The sequence below is a fragment of the Gopherus flavomarginatus genome, chromosome 3 (assembly GCF_025201925.1).
Source record: "Gopherus flavomarginatus isolate rGopFla2 chromosome 3, rGopFla2.mat.asm, whole genome shotgun sequence".
NCBI lineage: Eukaryota > Metazoa > Chordata > Testudines > Testudinidae > Gopherus > Gopherus flavomarginatus.
Window position 1 is genome coordinate 286,230,561 of NC_066619.1, and position 25,054 is coordinate 286,255,614.

The 25,054-nt window shown below is 48.6% G+C and overlaps 2 protein-coding genes across 8 annotated transcripts in view; one reads left to right on the plus strand and one right to left on the minus strand.

The window, feature by feature from the left end:
• The window catches only part of LOC127046421 (C-type lectin domain family 4 member F-like), a 280,381-nt gene that overhangs the window by 139,238 nt on the left and 116,089 nt on the right, over positions 1 to 25,054 (minus strand). The window contains exon 9 of one of the 5 annotated variants that reach the window (XM_050943435.1): positions 19,915 to 19,990. The exons of 2 other annotated variants lie outside the window; for them this stretch is intronic. In XM_050943435.1, the coding sequence (XP_050799392.1) occupies positions 19,915 to 19,990 (76 nt within the window). Of the gene's footprint in view, positions 1 to 19,853; positions 20,038 to 25,054 lie in introns of those variants that run through there. 2 more of the 5 variants (XM_050943433.1, XM_050943432.1) reach the window with 2 other exon arrangements.
• Positions 1 to 25,054, plus strand: part of LOC127046424 (C-type lectin domain family 4 member F-like) — a 134,122-nt gene that overhangs the window by 47,242 nt on the left and 61,826 nt on the right. The gene's annotated exons all lie outside the window — the stretch shown is intronic.

Below are 25,054 nucleotides of genomic sequence, written 5' to 3' on the forward strand. Positions count from 1 at the left end.
TCCCTGATAGACATTTATCTAACCTACTCTTAAATATCTCCAGAGATGGAGATTCCACAACCTCCCTACGCAATTTATTCCAGAGATAGTGCTTTGGGTCTGCTACAGACTCCCAGGATCCTATCTGGATATGGATAGAGACCTCTGGAATAACTTTACTGAAATATTTAATCCTGGGAGCTGTGTGATTATGGGAGACTTTAATTTTCCGGATACAGATTGGAGGGCAAGTGCTAATCATAATGGTAGGGCCCACACTTTCCTTGCTGTGAGAGCTGACATATTTCTTCACCAAATAGTCACCAAACCAATAAGAGGTGATGCCATTTTAGACTGAGTGTTGGTGAGTCAGCAGGACCTCCACAGAAGAACTGGCTGTAGGGGACAACCTTGATTCACGTGATCACGAGCTAATTCAGTTTCAACTAAATGGAAGGATAAATAAAACTAGGTCTGCAAGTAGGGGCCTTGATTTCAAAATGGGAAAATTTAAAATATTAAGGCAATTAACTAGTGGAATGGATTGGGCGGAAGGACTCAAGGATCTGAAACTGGGGGAGGCTTGGAATTACTTTCAGTCCAAGTTGCAGAAGTTCTCTGAAGCCTGCATCCCAAGCAAGGGGAAAAACTTCCTGCGGAAGGGTTGTGGACCAGGCTGGATGAACAAGCATCTCACACAGGTGATTAAGAGAAAGCAGAAATCCTACAAGGAATAGAAGATGGGGTGGATCAGAAAGAAAAGCCATGTCTTGGAGGTCAGAAAGTGCAGGGATAACGTGAACTGTCAATAGCCAAGCACAGTTGGATCTTACAAAGGGAATTAAAACCAGCTGTAAACAGTTCTATAGCCATATAAACACAAAGGAAACAAGGAAGAAAAGAGTGGGACTGCCAAACACGGAGGATGAGGTGGACGTTAAAGATAATCTAGGCATGGCCCAACACTTAAACGAATACTTTGCGTCAGATTTTAATAAGGGAAATGAGTTTCGGGGTAGTGGCAGGGTGGCTAATGGAAATGGGGTTATGGAAGTAGAAATTGCCACCTCTGAGGTGAAAGTCAAACTCAAACAGCTTAATGAGACCTAATTGTGGAGTCCAAATAATCCCCATCCAAGACTATTAAAGGAACTTGCAACTACAAGCCCAATAGCAAGGATTTTTAATGAATCCATAAAAGCGGCAGTTGTGCCCTGTGACTGGAGAATTGCTAACATCCTACCTATTTTTAAGAAAGGGGAAAAAGTGACCCAGGAAACTACAGGCCTGTTAGTCTGACCTCAGTTGGATACATGGTTTTAGAACACATTTGGAAAGAGAAAGTAATTAGGGACAGAGGTAAACAGTAATTGGGGTAAAATACAACATGGTTTTACAAAAGGTAGATGGTGCCAAACCAACCTGCTATCCTTCTTTGAGATGATAAGTGATTTTTTAGACAAAGGAAATGCAGTAGATCTCATCTATCTGGATTTCAGTGGCATTTGATACAGTTCCACATGGGGAATTATTAGTAAAATTGGAGGAGATGGAGATTAATGTTATTAATCCCTAAGTGCATGACTTTGCATTTGCACTATTGAATTTCATCCCAGCGAGCTCTGCAATGGGCATGTTGGGGGGGGGGGGCTAAACCGCAAATAACTGGCAATATGGCGTGGGGTTAAAAGTTTACATTCTCAGGCCTGCCATCGCCCTCGAATTGCCCCTTACATTAATCAATATGTTCCTTTAAAGCTAGCATGAGTGCATGTAATCATTTATCATTTTCTTTTGTTCTTTTGTTTATGGTATAAAATGTAATCGAGCAAAGGGGGGCTCTGTAGTGTGGGTAAAGGATATAGTTTAATTGAAGGATCCGGTACTTAATCAATTGTAAATGATGAATTGTGGCACCTGTGAACATCTTTGTAAACAAATGGGGTATATAAGGTGGGGAAGAGGATAGTGATGTGTGCATGATCTGAGATTGTATATCTCCTTGCACCTTTTTTGACTCAAATAAAGATACTTGCTTCTCCACTCCGGTGTGGTCATTGGGGATACGCACAAACGAACCCCAACTGTTGCCCCCCCCTGCAACAGTTTTGGCGACTGCGGCAGGACGGTCTGAGGCTGAAAAATTAGCCTTGCCCGGACCCTCTCCGGTGGCCGACGGACTGAGACAGTCGCTGATGCCCAGCACGCACCGGTGCTTTCACCGGGGCCTCGGCGAAGTCTGGTACAGTCGACCCCGGGAGGCACAACGGTGCAATGCCCCAGAAGGTGGAGAAGCTTTGGTCCCAAGCGACGGTGAGGAACCGGTCTCGGGGATAAGGTAGGATACAAATTAAAGGGTTTAATCTGTCACCTTCTAAGACCTGGGGACGCCCAGGGTCTCCCGGTAAGGAATGGGACAGGGACAGTCACGGGATAAGGTAGCGTGCACGCCTTTAGAATGCATTCTGGTTGCATTCTAATTAATTGGAAAATCTATGGAATGGATCCACTAACTAAAGGTAAACTAAAAAGATATTGTACAATAGACTGGCCTCAATACCAGCTGGAGGATCAGAAACGGTGGCCACTGGAGGGTTCGATTAATTATAATACGATCCTCCAACTTCTCTTATTTTGTCAGCGAACTGGTAAATGAAATGAGCATATGTATGGTCAGATATTTATGTCATTGTTGAACAGAACAGATATTTTGAAGCAGTGTAATTTGATTTGGATTGCCAGGCACAGAGTTGCAGCGCTACGATGGAGGCAGAGGTAGCAGGTGCAGACACACTGAGGATGACTGGGTGCGGCAGCTGCGGCATGTACATGGTCCTAGAGGGAGCACCTGAAAGGAGTTTCATCTGCATGAAGTGTCGTCTGATAGAGCTGCTGGAGGAAAAGGTAAGGGGACTGGAGATGCAAGTGGAAACTCTGGCTGAGTTTAGAAGGGGATTTGAGCAGATCATGGAACACAGACATGATGAGGCACAGGGGACAAGCTCAGGCGAGCGGACAGAAGCAGGACCTAAGGACTCTGAGGAGGGACTGTTGGGTGAGGAAAGTGGACGGTGGAAACATGTCACTAGGAGAACCAGACAGAGGATAAGACGGGCCAGCGATGGACAAATAGAACTCAGGAATAGGTTTGCTGAGTTGGGAAATGAAGATGGAACACAGCGGGCTGCTGAAGGAATAACGGCAAGGAAGAAGAGGCAAGCAGCTAGTCCTGCAGATGGAGGGGAGCAGTCAGTGGAGGCGACATCAAGTACAAGCCCTAGGAGGATGGTGAGGTCGAATACAAATCAGGAGGAATCACGGCCAGCTGCTGTGGGGGATAGACCGGAGAATCGCATTGTCACCAGGAAAAGGCAAGTCTACGTGATTGGAGACTCTCTACTGAGAAGAGTAGACAGGCCTGTAACTAGACCGGATCGGGAGAACAGAAGAGTGTGCTGTCTGCCGGGGGCTAAGATACAGGATGTGGACTTGAGCCTGAATACGATCTTAGCGGGAGCGGGAAAAAATCCGTTGATTATCCTTCATGTGGGAACGAACGATACGGCTAGTTACTCGCTGGACTGTATCAAGGAGGACTATTTCAGACTGGGGAAGAGGCTTAAAGACATCGAGGCTCAGGTGATCTTCAGTGGGATTCTGCCGGTTCCTAGAGCGGGGCGACGAAGGAGGGACAAGATTATGGCGATCAACAGATGGCTCAGGGAGTGGTGTTATAAGGAGGGCTTTGGGATGTACGGTCACTGGGACGCGTTTACGGATAGACAACTGTTTGCTCACGATGGACTTCATCTCAGCAAGGAGGGAAATAGGATTCTAGGATGGAGGCTCGCCGACCTCATCAAGAGGGCTTTAAACTAGAAAGTTGGGGGAGATGGTTGGGAAATGTTCGGGAGATCTCCACGCCAGAACATAACCTGGAGAGGGAAGTAAACAAAGTGAGCGGGGATACCCTTGCAGCCCCAAGATTTGATCCAAGGAGGAATAGTGGAGTAGAAACCAGAGTAACGGGTGATGCTGGTGGCAGACAGTTTGTGCACGACGGGGGAAAGAATGTCACTGACGCCAAACGCCGAAAATTAAAAGGTTTGTACACTAACGCGAGGAGCCTAGGTAACAAGATGGAGGAACTGGAGTTACTCGTGCAGGAAGTGAAGCCGGATATTATAGGGATTACCGAAACCTGGTGGAATAGTACTCATGACTGGAGCACGGGTATTGAAGGCTATGTGCTGTTCAGAAAAGACAGGAAGAAAGGCAAAGGTGGGGGAGTAGCCTTGTACATCAATGATGAAATTAAATGTAGCGAAATAAGATGCGATGGAATGGATAAGACGGAGTCCGTCTGGGCAAAAATCACGCTGGGTAAAAAAGCAACTAGAGCTTCCCCTGAGATAGTGCTTGGGGTGTGCTACAGACCGCCGGGATCGGATTGGGATATGGATAGAGACCTCTTTAATGTCTTTAGTGAAGTAAACACAAAGGGGAAATGTGTGATTATGGGGGACTTCAACTTCCCGGATATAGACTGGAGGACGAGTACTTGCACGAATAATAGGGGTCAGATTTTTCTGGATGTGATTGCGGATGGATTTCTTCATCAAGTAGTTGAAGCACCTACTAGAGGGGATGCCATTTTAGACTTGGTGTTGGTGAGCAGTGAGGACCTTGTAGAAGAAATGGTGGTAGGGGACAACCTTGGTTCGAGTGATCATGAGCTGATTCAGTTCAAACTAGATGGAAGGATAAACAAATGTAGATCTGCGATTAGGGTTTTTGACTTCTCGAGGGCTAATTTTAAAGAGTTAAGGAAATTAGTTAGGGAAGTGGATTGGACGGAGGAATTAGTGGATTTAAATGTGGAGGAGGCCTGGAATTACTTTAAGTCGCAGCTGCGGAGACTGTCGGAAGCCTGCATCCCGAGAAAGGGGAAAAGAACCATGGGCAGGAGTTGCAGGCCAAACTGGATGAGCAAGCAACTCAGAGAGGGGATTAGACAAAAGCGGAAAGCTTACAGGGAGTGGAAGGAAGGCAGGATCAGTAAAGAAAGCTACCTTGCTGAGGTCAGAACATGTAGGGATAAGGTGAGGAAGGCTAAAAGCCGCATTGAACTGGAACTTGCAAAGGGAATCAAAACCAATAGTAAAAGGTTCTACAGCCACATAAATAAGAAGAAAACAAAGAAAGAAGAAGTGGGGCCGCTATACACTGAGGATGGAATGGAGGTTAAGGATAACCTAGGCATGGCCCAACATCTAAACAAGTACTTTGCCTCGGTTTTTAATAAGACTAGTGAGGAACCTTGCGATGATGGAGAGATGATAAACGGGAATGTGGATATGGAAGTGGATATTACTGCAACTGAGGTAGAGGCCGTACTTGAACAGCTCGATGGGTCGAAGTCGGAGGGCCCGGACAATCTCCACCCGAGGATATTAAAGGAACTGGCGCGTGAAATTGCGAGCCCGTTAGCGAGAATTTTTAAGCGATCGATAATCTCGGGTGTTGTGCCGTATGACTGGAGGATTGCTAATGTAGTTCCTATTTTTAAGAAAGGGAAAAAGAGTGATCCGGGTAATTATAGGCCTGTTAGCTTGACATCTGTAGTATGTAAGGTCTTGGAAAAAATTTTAAGAGAGAAAGTAGTTAAGGACATAGAGGTCAATGGTAATTGGGACGAATTGCAACACGGATTTACTAAAGGTAGATCGTGCCAAACCAATCTGATCTCCTTCTTTGAGAAGGTGACGGATTACTTAGATAAAGGAAATGCGGTAGATATAATTTACCTAGATTTCAGTAAGGCGTTCGACACGGTTCCGCACGGGGAGCTGTTAGTTAAATTGGAAAAGCTGGGAGTGAATATGAAAGTTGTAAGGTGGATAAGGAACTGGTTAAAGGGGAGACTCCAGAGGGTCGTATTGAAAGGTGAACTGTCGGACTGGAAGGAGGTCACCAGTGGAGTCCCTCAAGGATCGGTTTTGGGACCGATCTTATTTAACCTTTTTATTACTGACCTTGGCACAAAGAGCGGGAATGTGCTAATAAAGTTCGCGGATGACACGAAGCTGGGGGGTATTGCTAACACGGAGAAGGACAGGGATGCTATTCAAGAAGATCTGAACCACCTTGTAAACTGGAGTAATAGAAATAGGATGAAATACAATAGTGAGAAGTGCAAGGTCATGCATTTAGGAACTAATAATAAGAATTTTGGATATACGTTGGGGGCGCATCAGTTGGAAGCGACGGAAGAAGAGAAGGACCTTGGGGTACTGGTTGATAGCAGGATGACTATGAGTCGCCAATGTGATACGGCTGTTAAAAAAGCAAATGCGATTTTGGGATGCATCAGGCGGGGTATTTCCTGCAAGGATAAGGAGGTGTTAGTACCGTTGTATACGGCGTTGGTGAGACCCCATCTGGAATACTGTGTGCAGTTCTGGTGTCCCATGTTCAAGAAGGATGAATTCAAACTGGAACAGGTTCAGAGACGGGCTACGAGGATGATCCGAGGAATGGAAAAACTGCCTTATGAAAGGAGACTCAAAGAGCTTGGCTTGTTTAGCCTGGCCAAAAGAAGGCTGAGGGGGGATATGCTCGCCCTATATAAATATATCAAGGGGGTTAACGTTAGGGAGGGAGAGGAATTATTTAAGTTTAGTACTAATGTAACCACGAGGACGAATGGGTATAAACTGGATATTAGGAAGTTTAGGCTTGAAATTAGACGAAGGTTTCTGACCATTAGGGGAGTGAAGTTCTGGAATAGCCTTCCGAGGGAAGTAGTAGGGGCAAAAGACTTTCCTGGCTTTAAGACAAAGCTTGATAAGTATATGGAGGGGATGTTATGATAGGATCGTTAATTTGGGCAATTGATCTTGAATTACCACCAGACAGGTCTGCTCAATGGTCTGCGGGGAGATGTTGCATGCGATGGGTACTGAGTTGCTGCGGAGAACTCCTTCTTGGGTGCTGGCTGGTGACTCTTGCCCACATGCTCAGGGTTTAGCTGATCGCCATATTTGGGGTCGGGAAGGAATTTTCCTCCAGGGCGGATTGGCAGGTGCCCTGGAGGTTTTTCGCCTTCCCCTGCAGCGTGGGGCACGGGTCGCTTGCTGGTGGTGTCTCTGCAGCTTGAGGTCTTCAAACCATTTTTGAGGATTTCAAAAACTCAATCCTGGGATAGGGGTTGTATAAAATTGGATGGGTGGGGTTCTGTGGCCTGCCTTGTGCAGGAGGTCAGACTAGATGATCAGATTGGTCCCTTCTGACCTATGAGTCTATGAGTCTATGAGTCTATGAGATTCCAACAGGCTTAGGAAAGAGTTGTGAAAATGTTCAAAACTCCACTGTAATAACAGGAGCGGGGTCCCATTCGGCCATAGCACCCCCACCGTACGGTGACAAAGTCCCCTCAGCCCCGCCAGTTGAGCCCGCCACAGGTTTGTACCCTTTAATTACTGAAACCCGAATCACTCGCAATGCTACAGCTACTCAGGAGTTAACCACTATGCAGGTGTACTCTCATGTTCCTTTTAATCCTGTGGATCTAGCGGCTTTCAAAGCACAGGCAGGGAAATTCTCAACTAACCCCTCCCGATTTATCTCAGTTTTTGAAGGCTGTCTGGTTAGTCATAAACCCGACTGGGATGACTGCCAGGTACTTCTGTGAACACTCCTCTCTGAAGTGGAGCGAAACCAGGTTTTAGCTAAGGCACTGGCAGAAGCAGAACGGAGATATGAGCAAAGTCCTGATGCTTAGAAGGAGGCCAGGGAGGAATTACAGAAAATTATAGATAAATTCCTGCAGTGTGGGGTATTAGAGGAGTGTTACTCAGCTTGGAATACCCCTATTTTACCAGTCCAGAAACCTGACAGCAGTTATCGATTGGTGCAGGACTTAAGAGCAGTCAATGAGCGGGTTAAGACTCTACACCCCCTCGTGCCAAACCCATACACGCTGCTAGCCTCTGTGGGGGGACAGTATTCATGTTTCTCAGTTCTTGACTTAAAGGATGCCCCAGTCCTAGGAAATTTTCTCCTTCGAATGGGAAGACGCAAACAGGAATAAAAGGCAGCCATGTTGGACGGTGCTGGCACAAGGATTTAAGAACTCCCCCACTCTCTTCGGCCAAGCTCTATCTCGGGACTTGGAAGAATGGGAAAATGAAAACAGTCCTTCTCCTGCAGTACGTTGATGATTTATTAATAGCAGCAGTGGGACTAGAAGTATGTCTCCAGGCAACCGTAAGTCTTTTAAACTTTCTCGGGCTGCGGGGGTATCGCGTGTCAAGAAATAAAGCTCAAATTGCCCTCCCTGAAGTACGTTACCTAGGCTTCCAGATCAGACAAGGGGAACGCCAGCTCTCAAGGGGGAGGCTTGAAGCTATTTGTCGAGTCTCTACTCCCCGGAATCGCAAGCAGCTCAGAGCATTCCTGGGAATGGCAGGATTTTGCCGCATATGGATTTCAGATTTTGGACTGCTAGCTAAGCCACTGTATGAATGTGTTAAAGGGACTGATCAGGAACCATTTTACTGGACAACAGAGGCAAATAATGCCTTTGCCCTAATAAAAAGAAAATTGATGGAAGCACCAGCCCTGGGTCTGCCCGATCTTTCTAAGCCCTTTCAAGTGTATGTACATGAATGAAAAAGGGTGGCCCTGGGACTACTTATACAGTTATTGGGCTCTTGGAAACGTCCAGTGGCTTATTTCTCCAAACAATTGGATCAGGTTGCTAAGGGGTGGCCGGCATGCTTACGGGCAGTTGCAGCTACAGCTCTGGTGTTAGAAGAAGCAGAGAAACTGATTTGAAGGGGGGCTGTTCAAGTATACACTCCACATATGGTCCAAGCCTTACTGGACACAAAGAGGGGTCTCTGGATCACCCAAGCTCGGGTAGCCCGGTATCAGGCTAAGCTCTTAGAGAACCCCAAAGTTACCCTGCAGGCTTGCCCCTCCCTTAACCCAGCCACCCTGCTGCCAGAAACAGAGGGCCAAGAACATGACTGCTTGGAAGTTATAGATGCCCAGTATTCCAGCCGTCAGGATTTGGAAGATCAACCTCTCCTTAACGCAGACTATGAGTGGTACACGGATGGCAGTAGCACTGTTGTAAATGGACTTAGAAGGGCGAGCTATGCTGTGGTGTCTCTCCATGAAACTGTGGAGGCAAAAAGCCTGCCCCCCCCAGGGACCTCAGCCCAGCTAGCTGAAATAGTGGCTTTAACTCGTGCGCTTGAATTGTCAAAAGGGAAAAGAGTTAATATCTTCACGGACTCTAAATATGCTTTTGGTGTGCTGCATGCCCACGCAGCTCTGTGGAAACAAAGGGGATTACTGATGGCTCAGGGCTCTCCGGTCAAGCACAGGTTACAAATTCTTTGGCTTCTGGAAGCCGTACAACTCCCCTTAAAGGTAGCAGTAATGCACTACGGGCTTATCAAAAGAAGGATCACAGTATTAACCGAGGAACACTGCTAAGACTGTGGCTCTTAAACTTGTTAAAGAGATTTCTCCTAGATTTGGCCTGCCTCAATGGATGGAGTCTGACCAGGGAACACACTTCACTTCAAAAATTGTCCAGAATGTCTCGGATATCCTCCAGCTCAACTGGAAACTTCACACCCCTTGGAGGCCACAGGCCAGTGGAGTGGTAGAGCGCACTAATCAGACGCTCAAGAGGCACCTAGCCAAGATATGTCAGGAAGCGTCTTTAAAGTGGCCTGATGCCCTACCTTTGGTCTTACTTCGCATTAGGGCTCTTCCTAAGGGTAGACCTGGTTTAAGCCCCTTCGAGATTATGTTTGAAGGGCATGGCCTGTGAATGGTACCCCGATCCTGCTAGGGGAACGGGAGGCTGGGTGTGGATATTTGTCTCAGTATATGTGTTCTCTGTCTGCTGTTTTATGTTCTTTTTACAGATACATTAAGGACTCTCAGCCACTCCCTTTGGATGCACCCGTCCATTCCCTACAGCCTGGTGACTTCGTCCTTGTCCATACCTGGAGGATGAACCCCTCTTGGAAAAGTGGAAAGGACCCTATCTCGTCTTACTGGTGTCCCACAAGGCGGCGAAAGTAGAGGGACACAAAAGCTGGATTCACTACTCCCGACTAAAAGCTGTACCTCCACCGCAGAATTCAGACCCCGAGCAGCGGACAGTTCAGCCTACCGGAACCAGAGAATCGGAAGATTTGGGACTCAAGTTATTGTTTAAACGCAAATCACTCTAATTTGGCCATGTTTTTAATACTTGTATGGGTGTTTACTGTTCCTGGACAGCTGGCCCCTTTATCCTTCCACTCCCCGGAAAATAACTGGTGGGCCCTTTTAGCTGTCACAGCCTCTAATTCTTCTCACTTTTGTGTAGGGAGCAGTTACACTTTAGGGTCTGTATTTACTATTTGTTTTGTGGGGATGGCTATGCCCTTGCAAGAAATTCACAAATATACTAAATTTGCTGGTTTCAATATTAAATTGACAGCTGGGCATCTGTCTTGGTTTGGTTCTATCTCAAGTCCTAAGCCCTATACAAACCAACATCGTCTTCAGATTAGGCTAACGGCCGTGTCCTCAAATGTTACTTCCTGTTTTACTATTGTAGGGGCATGGAAGGTTGATACTAATTTAACCAACCATGAGATGAATTGTTCTGTTTCCCCAGCCCCGACTTCTCATTTTTATGCACACTTATATCTTCCCCGTGGGTGGTTTTTGCTCTGCGGACTAACTGCATTTATCTATGTCTCAGCTAACAGTTCGGGAGGCCCTTGTTCTCTCGGACGATTAACCATGGGGGTTGTCCCTGGCCATGCTCTAGTTTTAAAGACACCTGGACCTACCCGAGCCCCGAGTCAGCTGCAGCGGCACAGGAGGTGGCGAACAGAGCGGCTAACAGGGGAGTTTCAGTGGGAGTGCTGTTGGAGGAGCAGTGGGAGTTTCCAGGGGGAGGTTGCAGGGGAGACCAAGGCAGAGGACCAAGGAAGGCAGACCAGGGAAGAGGCAGCCTTGCCCTGGTCGGTGGCCTGCGGTGCGGTGTGAGCTGTGGATTGCCAGGCACAGAGTTGCAGCGCTATGATGGAGGCAGAGGCAGCAGGTGCAGACACACTGAGGATGACTGGGTGCGGCAGCTGCGGCATGTACATGGTCCTAGAGGGAGTACCTGAAAGGAGTTTCATCTGCATGAAGTGTCGTCTGATAGAGCTGCTGGAGGAAAAGGTAAGGGGACTGGAGATGCAAGTGGAAACTCTGGCTGAGTTTAGAAGGGGGTTTGAGCAGATGATGGAACACAGACATGATGAGGCACAGGGGACAAGCTCAGGCGAGCGGACAAAAGCAGGACCTACGGACTCTGAGGAGGGACTGCTGGGTGAGGAAAGTGGACGGTGGAAGCATGTCACTAGGAGAACCAGACAGAGGATAAGACGGGCCAGCGATGGACAAATAGAACTCAGGAACAGGTTTGCTGAGTTGGGAAATGAAGATGGAGCACAGCCAGCTGCTGAAGGAGTAACGGCAAGGAAGAAGAGGCAAGCAGCTAGTCCTGCAGATGGAGGGGAGCAGTCAGTGGAGGCGACATCAAGTACGAGCCCTAGGACGATTGTGAGGTCAAATACAAATCAGGAGGAATCACGGCCAGCTGCTGTGGGGGATAGACCGGAGAATCGCATTGTCACCAGGAAAAGGCAAGTCTACGTGATTGGAGACTCTCTACTGAGAAGAGTAGACAGGCCTGTAACTAGACCAGATCGGGAGAACAGAAGAGTGTGCTGTCTGCCGGGGGCTAAGATACAGGATGTGGACTTGAGCCTGAATACGATCTTAGCGGGAGCGGGAAAAAATCCGTTGATTATCCTTCATGTGGGAACGAACGATACAGCTAGTTACTCACTGGACTGTATCAAGGAGGACTATTTCAGACTGGGGAAGAGGCTTAAAGACATCGAGGCTCAGGTGATCTTCAGTGGGATTCTGCCGGTTCCTAGAGCGGGGCGACGAAGGAGGGACAAGATTATGGCGATCAACAGATGGCTCAGGGAGTGGTGTTACAAGGAGGGCTTTGGGATGTACGGTCACTGGGACGCATTTACGGATAGACGACTGTTTGCTCAGGATGGACTTCATCTCAGCAAGGAGGGAAATAGGATTCTAGGATGGAGGCTCGCCGACCTCATCAAGAGGGCTTTAAACTAGAGAGTTGGGGGAGATGGTTGGGAAATGTTCGGGAGATCTCCACGCCAGAACATAACCTGGAGAGGGAAGTAAACAAAGTGAGCGGGGATACCCTTGCAGCCCCAAGATTTGATCCAAGGAGGAATAGTGGAGTAGAAACCAGAGTAACGGGTGATGCTGGTGGCAGACAGTTTTTGCACGACGGGGGAAAGGATGTCACTGACGCCAAACGCCGAAAATTAAAAGGTCTGTACACTAATGCCAGGAGCCTAGGTAACAAGATGGAGGAACTGGAGTTACTCGTGCAGGAAGTGAAGCCGGATATTATAGGGATTACCGAAACCTGGTGGAATAGTACTCATGACTGGAGCACGGGTATTGAAGGCTATGTGCTGTTCAGAAAAGACAGGAAGAAAGGCAAAGGTGGGGGAGTAGCCTTGTACATCAATGATGAAATTAAATGTAGCGAAATAAGATGTGATGGAATGGATAAGACGGAGTCCGTCTGGGCAAAAATCACGCTGGGTAAAAAAGCAACTAGAGCTTCCCCTGAGATAGTGCTTGGGGTGTGCTACAGACCGCCGGGATCGGATTGGGATATGGATAGAGACCTCTTTAATGTCTTTAATGAAGTAAACACAAAGGGGAATTGTGTGATTATGGGGGACTTCAACTTCCCGGATATAGACTGGAGGACGAGTACTTGCACGAATAATAGGGGTCAGATTTTTCTGGATGTGATAGCGGATGGATTTCTTCATCAAGTAGTTGAAGCACCTACGAGAGGGGATGCCATTTTAGACTTGGTGTTGGTGAGCAGTGAGGACCTCGTAGAAGAAATGGTGGTAGGGGACAACCTTGGTTCGAGTGATCATGAGCTGATTCAGTTCAAACTAGATGGAAGGATAAACAAATGTAGATCTGCGATTAGGGTTTTTGACTTCTCGAGGGCTAATTTTAAAGAGTTAAGGAAATTAGTTAGGGAAGTGGATTGGACGGAGGAATTAGTGGATTTAAATGTGGAGGAGGCGGGGAATTACTTTAAGTCACAGCTGCGGAGACTGTCGGAAGCCTGCATCCCGAGAAAGGGGAAAAGAACCATGGGCAGGAGTTGCAGGCCAAACTGGATGAGCAAGCAACTCAGAGAGGGGATTAGACAAAAGCAGAAAGCTTACAGGGAGTGGAAGGAAGGCAGGATCAGTAAAGAAAGCTACCTTGCCGAGGTCAGAACATGTAGGGATAAAGTGAGGAAGGCTAAAAGCCGCATTGAACTGGAACTTGCAAAGGGAATCAAAACCAATAGTAAAAGGTTCTACAGCCACATAAATAAGAAGAAAACAAAGAAAGAAGAAGTGGGGCCGCTATACACTGAGGATGGAATGGAGGTTAAGGATAACCTAGGCATGGCCCAACATCTAAACAAGTACTTTGCCTCGGTTTTTAATAAGACTAGTGAGGAACCTTGCGATGATGGAGGGATGATAAACGGGAATGTGGATATGGAAGTGGATATTACTGCAACTGAGGTAGAGGCCGTACTTGAACAACTTGATGGGTCGAAGTCGGAGGGCCCGGATAATCTCCACCCGAGGATATTAAAGGAACTGGCGCGTGAAATTGCGAGCCCGTTAGCGAGAATTTTTAAGCGATCGATAATCTCGGGTGTTGTGCCGTATGACTGGAGGATTGCTAATGTAGTTCCTATTTTTAAGAAAGGGAAAAAGAGTGATCCGGGTAATTATAGGCCTGTTAGCTTGACGTCTGTAGTATGTAAGGTCTTGGAAAAAATTTTAAGGGAGAAAGTAGTTAAGGACATAGAGGTCAATGGTAATTGGGACGAATTGCAACACGGATTTACTAAAGGTAGATCGTGCCAAACCAATCTGATCTCCTTCTTTGAGAAGGTGACGGATTACTTAGATAAAGGAAATGCGGTAGATATAATTTACCTAGATTTCAGTAAGGCGTTCGACACGGTTCCGCACGGGGAGCTGTTAGTTAAATTGGAAAAGCTGGGAGTGAATATGAAAGTTGTAAGGTGGATAAGGAACTGGTTAAAGGGGAGACTCCAGAGGGTCGTATTGAAAGGTGAACTGTCGGACTGGAAGGAGGTCACCAGTGGAGTCCCTCAAGGATCGGTTTTGGGACCGATCTTATTTAACCTTTTTATTACTGACCTTGGCACAAAGAGCGGGAATGTGCTAATAAAGTTCGCGGATGACACGAAGCTGGGGGGTATTGCTAACACGGAGAAGGACAGGGATACTATTCAGGAAGATCTGAACCACCTTGTAAACTGGAGTAATAGGAATAGGATGAAATACAACAGTGAAAAGTGCAAGGTCATGCATTTAGGAATTAATAATAAGAATTTTGGATATACGTTGGGGGCGCATCAGTTGGAAGCGACGGAGGAGGAGAAGGACCTTGGGGTACTGGTTGATAGCAGGATGACTATGAGTCGCCAATGTGATACGGCTGTTAAAAAAGCAAATGCGATTTTGGGATGCATCAGGCGGGGTATTTCCTGCAAGGATAAGGAGGTGTTAGTACCGTTGTATACGGCGTTGGTGAGACCCCATCTGGAATACTGTGTGCAGTTCTGGTGTCCCATGTTCAAGAAGGATGAATTCAAACTGGAACAGGTTCAGAGACGGGCTACGAGGATGATCCGAGGAATGGAAAAACTGCCTTATGAAAGGAGACTCAAAGAGCTTGGCTTGTTTAGCCTGGCCAAAAGAAGGCTGAGGGGGGATATGCTCGCACTATATAAATATATCAAGGGGGTTAACGTTAGGGAGGGAGAGGAATTATTTAAGCTTAGTACTAATGTAGCCACGAGGACGAATGGGTATAAACTGGATATTAGGAGGTTTAGACTTGAAATTAGACGAAGGTTTCTGACCATTAGGGGAGTGAAGTTCTGGAATAGCCTTCCGAGGGAAGTAGTAGGGGCAAAAGACTTTCCTGGCTTTAAGACAAAGCTTGATAAGTATATGGAGGGGATGTTATGATAGGATCGTTAATTTGGACAATTGATCTTGAATTACCACCAGACAGGTCTGCTCAGTGGTCTGCGGGGAGATGTTGCATGCGATGGGTACTGAGTTGCTGCGGAGAACTCCTTCTTGGGTGCTGGCTGGTGACTCTTGCCCACATGCTCAGGGTTTAGCTGATCGCCATATTTGGGGTCGGGAAGGAATTTTCCTCCAGGGCGGATTGGCAGGTGCCCTGGAGGTTTTTCGCCTTCCCCTGCGGCGTGGGGCACGGGTCGCTTGCTGGTGGTGTCTCTGCAGCTTGAGGTCTTCAAACCATTTTTGAGGATTTCAATAACTCGGTCCTGGGATAGGAGTTGTATAAAATTGGATGGGTGGGATTCTGTGGCCTGCCTTGTGCAGGAGGTCAGACTAGATGATCAGATTGGTCCCTTCTGACCTATGAGTCTATGAGTCTATGAGTCTATGAGGGCTTGGTGTGGCCTGCCTCTGGACGAAACATGTGATTCAAAGGTAAATCTAGTGTCTAAATCTCAGGCCATAGCCCTTGCTACTTCATTGGTTGGAGTCCCAGGCCTGGCCTTAGATGCAGAGCTCCAGCTTGCTAAAGTGGCCTGTGCCCTTGCCAAGTCCATTAATCTAACTTCCACTTTAATCTCTGACTTGGCCTCGGAACTCACAGGGGTCCGAGAAGGGGTGCTCCAAAATCGCGCTGCAATAGACTACCTCCTCTTAAGGCATAATCATGGCTGTGAGGAATTTAAGGGTCTCTGTTGCTTTAACCTTTCTGATCACAGCCAAAGCATTGAAAATAGACTACCTAAGTTGCGTGACATTGTCACTCACATAACGCAAAATAGTGACAATGATTGGTAGAGTTCTTGGGGTTTTGGTAATTGGTTTGGGTGGCTTAAAAGTATTTTTACCTCCCTGCTAGTGGTGATAGCGATTGATTTGCTCTTCTGCTGTGGTCTGCAGATAGAAGTGCCTTGCTGTAAAAGTTGTCTTTCTGCCCTCCGTCAGCCAACAGAAATGTACCCCCTTAGGGCAGTCTCGCTGCCAACATCAGGTGGCCTACCTTTCAACCTTGTTCTAAGTAATGAATATGAGAAAACTCAACAGAAGGCCTTTGAGTATTCTCAAAGGGGGGATTGTTGGGGGGGCTAGACCCCAAATAACTGGCAATATGGCGTGGGGTTAAAAGTTTACATTCTCAGGCCTGCCATCGCCCTCGAATTGCCCCTTACATTAATCAATATGTTCCTTTAAAGCTAGCATGAGTACATGTAATCATTTATCATTTTCTTTTGTTCTTTTGTTTATTGTATAAAATGTAATCGAGCAAAGGGGGGCTCTGTAGCGTGGGTAAAGGATATAGTTTAATTAAAGGATCCAGTACTTAATGAATTGTAAACGATGAATTTGTGGCACCTGTGAACATCTTTGTAAACAAATGGGGTATATAAGGTGGGGAAGAGGATAGTGATGTGTGCATGATCTGAGATTGTATATCTCCTTGCACCTTATTTGACTCAAATAAAGATACTTGCTTCTCCACTCCGGTGTGGTCATTGGGGATATGCACACCGGGCAAACGAACCCCAACTGTTGCCCCCCCTGCAACAGGCAGATAAAGGGGCAGAACGTTTTGGGGGATCTTGGTCTCTTGCTCACAACAGAGTCTTTGCAGCAGAACCGAGATCAGAAAGTGGCTTTGATTCTCCACTGAGACAATAACATTCTTTTCTCTGGGAAATAGAGTCACACGACTCAAAATACAACCAATTTCCAATCTAATTCCTGGCCTTTTAAGGAAACTAGCTCCTCCCATGTTCCAAAGGAAAGCAATTACTGCTGCATCTCTGAGCACATCCTCAAGAAAGAATTTCCAAGGGATGCTGAAGACTCACTCTGCTGTCCAGACACAGTCATGCTGGCTTTGCAACTGGGCTATTCCTTTGAAAAGCAAGGGCCAGGTTCTGGTCTCACACCAGTCTCATTCTATTGGCTTGAGTTACTCCTATGTATGAGAGACCAGAATCAGACCCCGAGAGTTGTGACGATGCGGTTCTGGCGGGGCCCAACTGAGAGTGCCAAATCAGGACCAATTGCTCAAACAGGACAGTCACAGCCCAAGGCTGGGGTTTTTCCACCTCTAAGGCAAACCAAACCAGCCAAACAAAAAGGACTTCGGTTTCACCCCACTGGCTAACCACAAGTCACACAAGCAATTTCCTTAGACACTCCAGTCTCCCAGTATCACCACCAGTGCCACCCGTCCTGGGGATGAATGGTTATGAAAACCAACACCCCAGTAAAAGAAAAAGGTTCTCTTGATCCCAAAGGACCAGGCCCCAGACCCAGGTTAATACACACATCAGTTCTTACCCACAAATCACGCTGTTGCCAATCCTTTAGAATCTAAAATCTAAAGGTTTATTCATAAAAGGAAAAAGATAGAGATGAGAGCTAGAATTGGTTAAATGGAATCAATTACATACAGTAATGGCAAAGTTCTTAGTTCAGGCTTGTAGCAGTGATGGAGTAAACTGCAGGATCAAATTAAGTTTCTGGAGTACATCCCCAGCTGGGATGGGTCATTCAGTCCTTTGTTCAGAGCTTCAGTTTGTAGCAAAGTCCCTCCAGAGGTAAGAAGCAGGATTGAAGACAAGATGGAGATGAGGCATCAGCCTTATATAGGCTCTTCCAGGTGTAAGAACACTTCTTTGTTCTTACTGTGGAAAATTACAGCAAAATGGAGTTTGCAGTCACATGGGCCAGTTTCTGCACACCCTGCTGAGTCACAAGGCATATCTGCCTCCTCTCAATGGGTCAATTGTGTAGCTGATGGTCCTTAAAGGGCCATCAAGCAGGTTAAGCAGAGCTAACACCCACTTGTCTGGGATCTTTCCCAGTAACACAGCATAAGTTTGAAATATAGACAGTATACAGCCAATACTTATAACTTCAACTACAAAATGATACAGACATACAGACAGCATAATCATAACCAGTAACCCGTAACCTGGTCTTAGACACCTTATATGACCCCCGTTTACATAGGATTTGGTGCCACTACAGGACCTTGGTTGCAAACCATGTTCTATATGGTCCCAGTTTATATCAATAACGTCACAAGAGTATAAACCCAGCTCAGGATTCTTTTCCCCATCTAATTGCAGCCTGGCCTGAGGGTTGCAGCCTTAAGAAGTGTGTCATGACATTGTCCCTTCCAAAGATTGTGGGGATGCTTTTAATGGCCTTCTGGCTATTGGGGCAGGTTCTGGGCAGGTTGGGCATAGCTGGGATGAGCGTCAGACCAATTTAGAATATATTTTTTTTCCTTTCAGAAGTGTCTGAAATGGACAATTCTTTATTTATTGGGCAGTTTTTGGTACCTGTGCTGTCTACTTCACTTGCTGTTCTGTTTTCCTTTAATATGGACACAATAGCAAAAATATGTGAGTATTTAAAGAACTCCGACCCCCTGCCTGTCATCTCAAAGCTTAGTTAATGCTTAATATGGAGAAGCAATTAACAATTGGAACAACTTACTGAGCAATGTGGTGGATTCTCCATCTCTTGACATCTTTAGATCAAGATTGGATGGCTTTTTAGAATTCGTGCTGTAGCTCAACCACAAGATATGGGCTCTATGGATGGGTCACTGGGAGACAGTCTCTGGCCGGTGTTATACAGGAGGACAGACTAGATGATCACAATGGTCCCTTCTAGCCCTGGAATCTACATAACACGCATTAACAATAGCAGCACAACTCACCCAGGGCCAGGCTGACTTGGGCAAGTGGTATCTGACTAGAGCTGGTAACGGCTGAAGGTTGTTGCCAGCTGGTTGCTGTTCACCATCTTCTGTGGAAAGAATCTTGTGGTCCCAAAGCACCATCATTATTTGTAGCTTATTGGTTAAGAACTGAGTGGGTCTCAGAGTTGGAGCTACCCCATCTCTAGAGAGGAGGGAGCATGTTGATAGAGGTCCATCAGCAGAGCTACTTGCTGTAGACATCAGTTCTCAGGGCTGTCATCTTTCTCCCAGTCCAAAATGTCCTTGGAAATAAATATTACACGTCTTGGAGGAAGAGCAGCCTGAGATGCAGAAAAACAACCAATCGGGTCCTTCCAAGGAAGTGACAGTTTTGGGAGGGACTGCTCCTGTTGGGTTGGAAGGGACAGACATGTTTTGATACATGGCACAGCGGCACAGGGATAGGAGAATTCGAACAGGTCTTGAAGCCGGTCTCCCAGCTGAGCCTGAATTTATCTCCTTGGTGGCCCAAACATATTTTTCGACATACCTTGCTTAGCACATAGAATTGGAAGTTTTAAATGTATGTATAGATGGTTCTGACATTATCATAACATCTGATCAAAAGGTGCAAAAATTAGAAATTCAGGTCAAGCAAATAATTATTTATTGGGTGATTATGAAACAATAACTCCATGATCCAAGGAATTATTCAGTGACAGACCTGGAAACATACAAATTACAAAGGCAGCCACGCTGAGCAGCATAAGGGCAGCTCTCTCTGCTACAGCCAGAAATATCACACCAAGACAAAGCATCGCTGCGATGCACATCCCATGCGGACCCCTCCAGTGCACAGCGCTCCTCATCGGCAGGTGGCTGAAAAAGATTCTAGCTTAGAAATTAAGGTGGCTTTTTGAGGTGCTGGGAACTACATGTCACAGCCCAGCCTCTCTGTGGGCCTGCTTACACATCCACCTAGAAGGCAGAGTGCAGTTGGCATCATTCCACCACTTCAGCTCCATTGTGCGGATCTCAACACAGTCTTCTCTGCCTCCTTTCGCCTGATGCCAGTTGTTTGGCTGATTCTCCTCCCAGAACCTATGGATCAGAGTGTCAATGTCTCAGTGGAGAACCACAGCCAATTCCTGAGCTGAGTTCTGCTTTGTGGACTCTGTTGTTGGCAGGGGACCAAAACACCCAGCAATGACACGGTGAAGCGATGCACCCCCCAGTCACTCCTCAGAGCAGGGCCGGCTTTAGCAAGTGCGGGGCCCGATTCCTGTGGGGGCGGGGCTTATACTCACCCAGCGGCGCTCCCAGTCTTCAGCAGCACTTTGGGGCCGCGGGATTTCCACGCTCCGGCCGAAGCTCCAGCCGGGGTCACGGTTCCGCGGGGCTACTGAGCTCCGGACAGAGCTCTGGCCAGGGGAGCGGGGCCGCCAAAGACCCTGGCGGAGCAGACCGCCACTGGGGTGAGTAAAAAAAATTAGAAAGGCACCTAAAGCGCAGAGCCCTTTCAGGTGTGGGGCCCGATTCCGGGGAATCAGGCGAATCGGCCTAAAGCCGGCCCTGCCTCACAGTTCTCCACAGCTCTTGTGGCCATGGTAATGAAGGGCTCCTCACAGGCTGGCGTAGCAACTGCCCTGCGCCTGACAGGCCAGCAAAGAGCCAAAGTCAGTGTGTGGCTCCAAATGCTGAGCAGCAGCAACTCAGATCTCAGTGCCCAGAACCAGAGCAGGTGGCACAGCATGTCCCAGGCACCCCCCGAGATGGGAACACAGGAACGGGAAGAGAGGGCAGCGGGGGTCAGTCATTAACTTCTCCCTGGCCCTGCTTACGGGCCTCGCCCACAGCCCACTGAGGTCACTGCACCGACTGCAGCTGGCTCCTGTCATGCCCCTGGCCCCACAGCCTCCCCTTGCCCAGCCCGACAGAGGGGAGAGCGCAGGGCAATCCCAAGGAGAGCGGGAACCTGCCGCTCACTCCAGTCTCCCTTGGCTGTACTGAGTTGACTTGGGGCCAGATCCTCAGCTGGTGTAAATCCCTGTGGTTCATTCAAGTCAATGCCGAGTTACCCCAGGTGAGGCTCTGGCCCTGGGTCTCAGTGGGCACTGAACACACACTCCGTGTTTAGGCGTCTGCTCTGTATTCTGTGCCGTCCACCCAGCGCCTGCTGCCTTCTGTCTCCCGGTCAGTGAGTCCAATCCAGTGATTTTGTCCCTTGGTCTCGCTGGAGAGAAACTCCTGCACAACACCGTTTGCAGCATGTCCAGGTCACCCAAGAGAGGCTGCAGGATGCAGCCGCAGCTGCCTGGGCAGGACAGATTTTGGGGGAGAGGAAAGGGCGTCTGGCGGTGTGATCAGGGCACCAGGCAGCGGGAGACGCAGTGTCCTGCCCCCAACACTGACAGTGACTAGCTGAGAGACCCCAACGGAGCCCTGGAGCAGCTCTGTGTGTGTGTCTGCATCTGTATCTGCCTGGGGCTAGCAGCAGCGACCTCTCTCAGAACACTCCCCCCACAGCCCCCTCAGAGCTGGGCTGCAGCTGGTACCGACGGGCACCTCAGAGTTCACACCAGTGCCCTGCCCTTGCAGGAGGCAAAGCTCGGAGCGCAGAACCAGGTGCAAAGTCTGGCCCTGCCGGAGGGTGGGATTTTCCTCCTCCAAAAGTGCCACAGAGGCCTGGGGTGAGAGCTACAGTGGGCACGCGGGGAGCGAGGATTCTCTGAGAGGTGCATGGCCCCTTGCACACAAACCTTCCAGATACAGGCTTCTAGGTTGTCCAGCAGGAGCTCAGGCCTGGGGAGAGGGATCAAAGGGGTCCTCCCTAGGAAAGGTGATTGGGTTTGCAGGAAATGCTACATTGGAAGTAGGGAAAATCAGAAATGAGCCTGACTCCAAATCCCCCACCCCCGGCACCCCAGAGTCTGGGAAGTCCAGATCTTAGCACTGTTCCTCTGCCCCATCTCTGCTCTTATACTGATGGGTAAATCCCCCGAGTCAGGTTCCAAGGCTTGGCATCTTCTCCGATGGTTTGCAACCTCAGCTACCACCTTCTACCTCCTTCTGGTATGAAAGAAGGCACTGACCCATTATCCAAGCCCCTAGGAAGTTCCTGTGCTCACCTGTTCCACCTGGGAGGAGACAGAGGTCAAGTGCGAGTCCTGAGGCACACAGAACCGTTCGGATGCATCCCACGACTTCTTTTCTTGTGAAAAGTAATAGAGGTTCCCACCGTAAAACCTCCAGCCCCTGGAGAGCTTTGTCATCACGTCACCTAGGAGCAGAGACTGAGGTGAGACGCCCGGGTTAAAGTCACAGGGACACACACAGGGAGCTCAGAGTTTCTAGTGCTGCATTTCCCCTGCCCTTCAGCTGCCCCAAGCTCAGGGAACTTTTGATTCTCCAGCATCATTCTCTGGGCACATGATGGATCCAGATAGCGCTGCAGAAAGCAGGCACCTTGGGGTCACTCCCTCAGCACTGAAATGCAGCTGCATCTGGGCTGGAGCATGGGCGCTGGTCCCAGTGCAGAGCAGCACGGCTGTAATGGGAAAGGGGAGACTGTTCAGCTGAGCTGGCAGGGGGAGTTCAGATTGGGGTGAATGTAGCTGCCCAAGGTGGAACATCCCCTGGTTCTGCATCAAACATTTTCAATGATCATTAGAAGTTGAGGTCTCAGGTCTCCTGCACTTTGGCATCTCCCCCAACACCCTGCCAGGGGCGCTGGCTCAGGGATGGTTCTGAAAGTAATGCCCCATACGCTGAAATTCCAGGGTCACTTTCTGCTTTTCTGACAGGTTTGGAGCATCTAAGAAGAGCTGACAGCTGGGTGCTCCCATTAGGCTAATGACGCCTAGGGTGTAATTTAACTCCACACTGATCACCACGGTGTGGGCACAGGTGCAGCCACCAGTGATTTTTAACGGAAGAAAACTCGGTGCTGGTGAAAGGTGCTGCATTGTCAGCCTGGGAGCTTGAAATCCTCCATTCATCCTCAGCACCAGCAGAAACGGCACCAGCCAGCACTGCAGCTAGTACTTACTGCAGCAACCTTGCACGGCTTCTCGCGCTGCACTGATGTTGTCCAGCCGGATCTGGATTTCTCCATACGCTGCACTGACGTTACCCAGCTGGGCTTTCAGCAGCCAGACTCCTGACTGCGCTTCATCCAATAGCTGCAGACCTAGAAGAAAGTCACAGCGACGTCAGTGGAGATGCAGAACACTTGATTATCAGCACGTGCAATAGAGCAGCACCTGCAGGCCCCTGTGTGCCAGGCGCTGTACGGACAGGAGGGGACAGTCCCTGCTCTCAACAGCTCACAGTCAAAATAGACACGAGGTGGGAGAAATAAAGGATGATTTTCCTGTAGGAGTACTGAGGTGCAGGGAGAGGTGCCCAAGATCACACAGGAAGTTTTCAGCAGAGCTGAGAATTGACCTAGCCCTGTCCCCCTAATCTCCCCAGCCTCCTCTTCCCAATCGCTCCCCTGTTGTGAGCTGTGAGTGGGTCCCCTGCAGCATGGGGCAGACCTGGGGTGCAAGAACATCCATGGACCCAAGCCCTGGCCCCAGGCTCCAGGCCGGGATTTTGAACAGCCCAGCGTTCAGGCGAGTTCTGTGCCAGGGTTCAGTTCAGGTCCATTTTCTGACTGGTCGCTGAATAACCTGATCCATGGACGGGTTTGTATGTGCAGCCCTGTGCCAGACAGACAGACAGTTGTGAGATGTGACCACAAGGGGGGGCTCTGCCTCCAGCAATGGGACTGTGGCAGGTACCCAAATTATTGGAGCTGCACAGGGAGGGCTCAGGGACTTGAGAGAAGGGGCCACCCATCCCTGGGAACAGAGCTTCTGTTGGCTGAGGAAGGTGCAGAGCAGCAGCTCATTACACGGGGGATGGGACCACCTGGCAGGAAGTCTACGGAGGGGAGCAGGAGGATGCCAGGCACCCACCATTCCTATAGGCAGAAGAGTGCTCAGCTTCCAGGCCAAGGGAGGGGAACTGACCCTGATGCCTCGTCCTGCAACTTACTGTCCGATCCCTTTGCTGACGCGTCCGAGGCGTTGTCATGCTGCAAAGAGACTTGGAGCTTCTGCACCGCTTCTTCAACTGTTTGCAGTTTGCTCTGTGCCCGGAGATCTAGAAATCACATGTCTGCAGGTCAGCGACCGAACTGAACTGCGGCTGGAGACCAGCCACGCTTAGAGAAGGAACATGCTCCGAGCGTAAGCCTGTTCTCTATGACGTCTTTTATTTTAATCTTGGAAAGCTTCCCTCCCGACGAGTGACACCGGCACAGCCAAGGACCCATTTGGGGCTCTCTCCTGGTGTATATTACACTGTCTTAATGTAGGGCATCAGCTCCTTGGAGCAGGGAGCTACAGACTCCAGGATAACAGATTGAGATTAAATCTCAGGACAAACTTCCTGACTGTGGGACCAGCAAGACGATGGAACAGACACCTCAGGGGGTCGTGGAAGCTACTTCACTGGAGGTTTTCAAAAGGAGGCTGGAGCCGTCTGTCTGGGTTGTTTCAGACACAGCAAATCCTGCATCTTGCCAGGGGTTAGACTAGATGCCTTTGCAGTCCCTTCTCACCCGATGGTTCTGGGATTCTATGACCTCATTTTACTGTGTGTTTGTGCAGCACCTAGCGCGATGGAAAGCAGGACCTGAGTGCAGCTTCTGGGCACTGTGACCGTCCAAGTGCTTATTAACAATCCTGACAGCTCTGCTCCTGGTGTGTCTCAGGGGCCTGTCTGCTAACTGGAGGCCCAGACCCTTAGAAGTGTTCAGGCCCGAAACTCCCAGTGATTTCAATGGAAACCTGGAGCCCAAATGCCTCTGAGGATCCAGGCTTGCAGACTAATGGCCAGGTGCTCAGATGGTGTCAATCTGACTTCAGAGGAGCTACTTTGATTTACACCTGCAGAGCATCTGTCCCTAAAAATCAGCCTTTCACTCCCCTTAGCGCTGCAGGGTCAACACAGCGATGCCCCAGGGAGCCAGTTTCTCTTCCAGCTTGTGCATCATCAACAGACTTGTGATCTAAGTGCTGCCTGCGGAATCTTTCCCACAATCCATCGTACATCTCTGGTTCCTTTCACG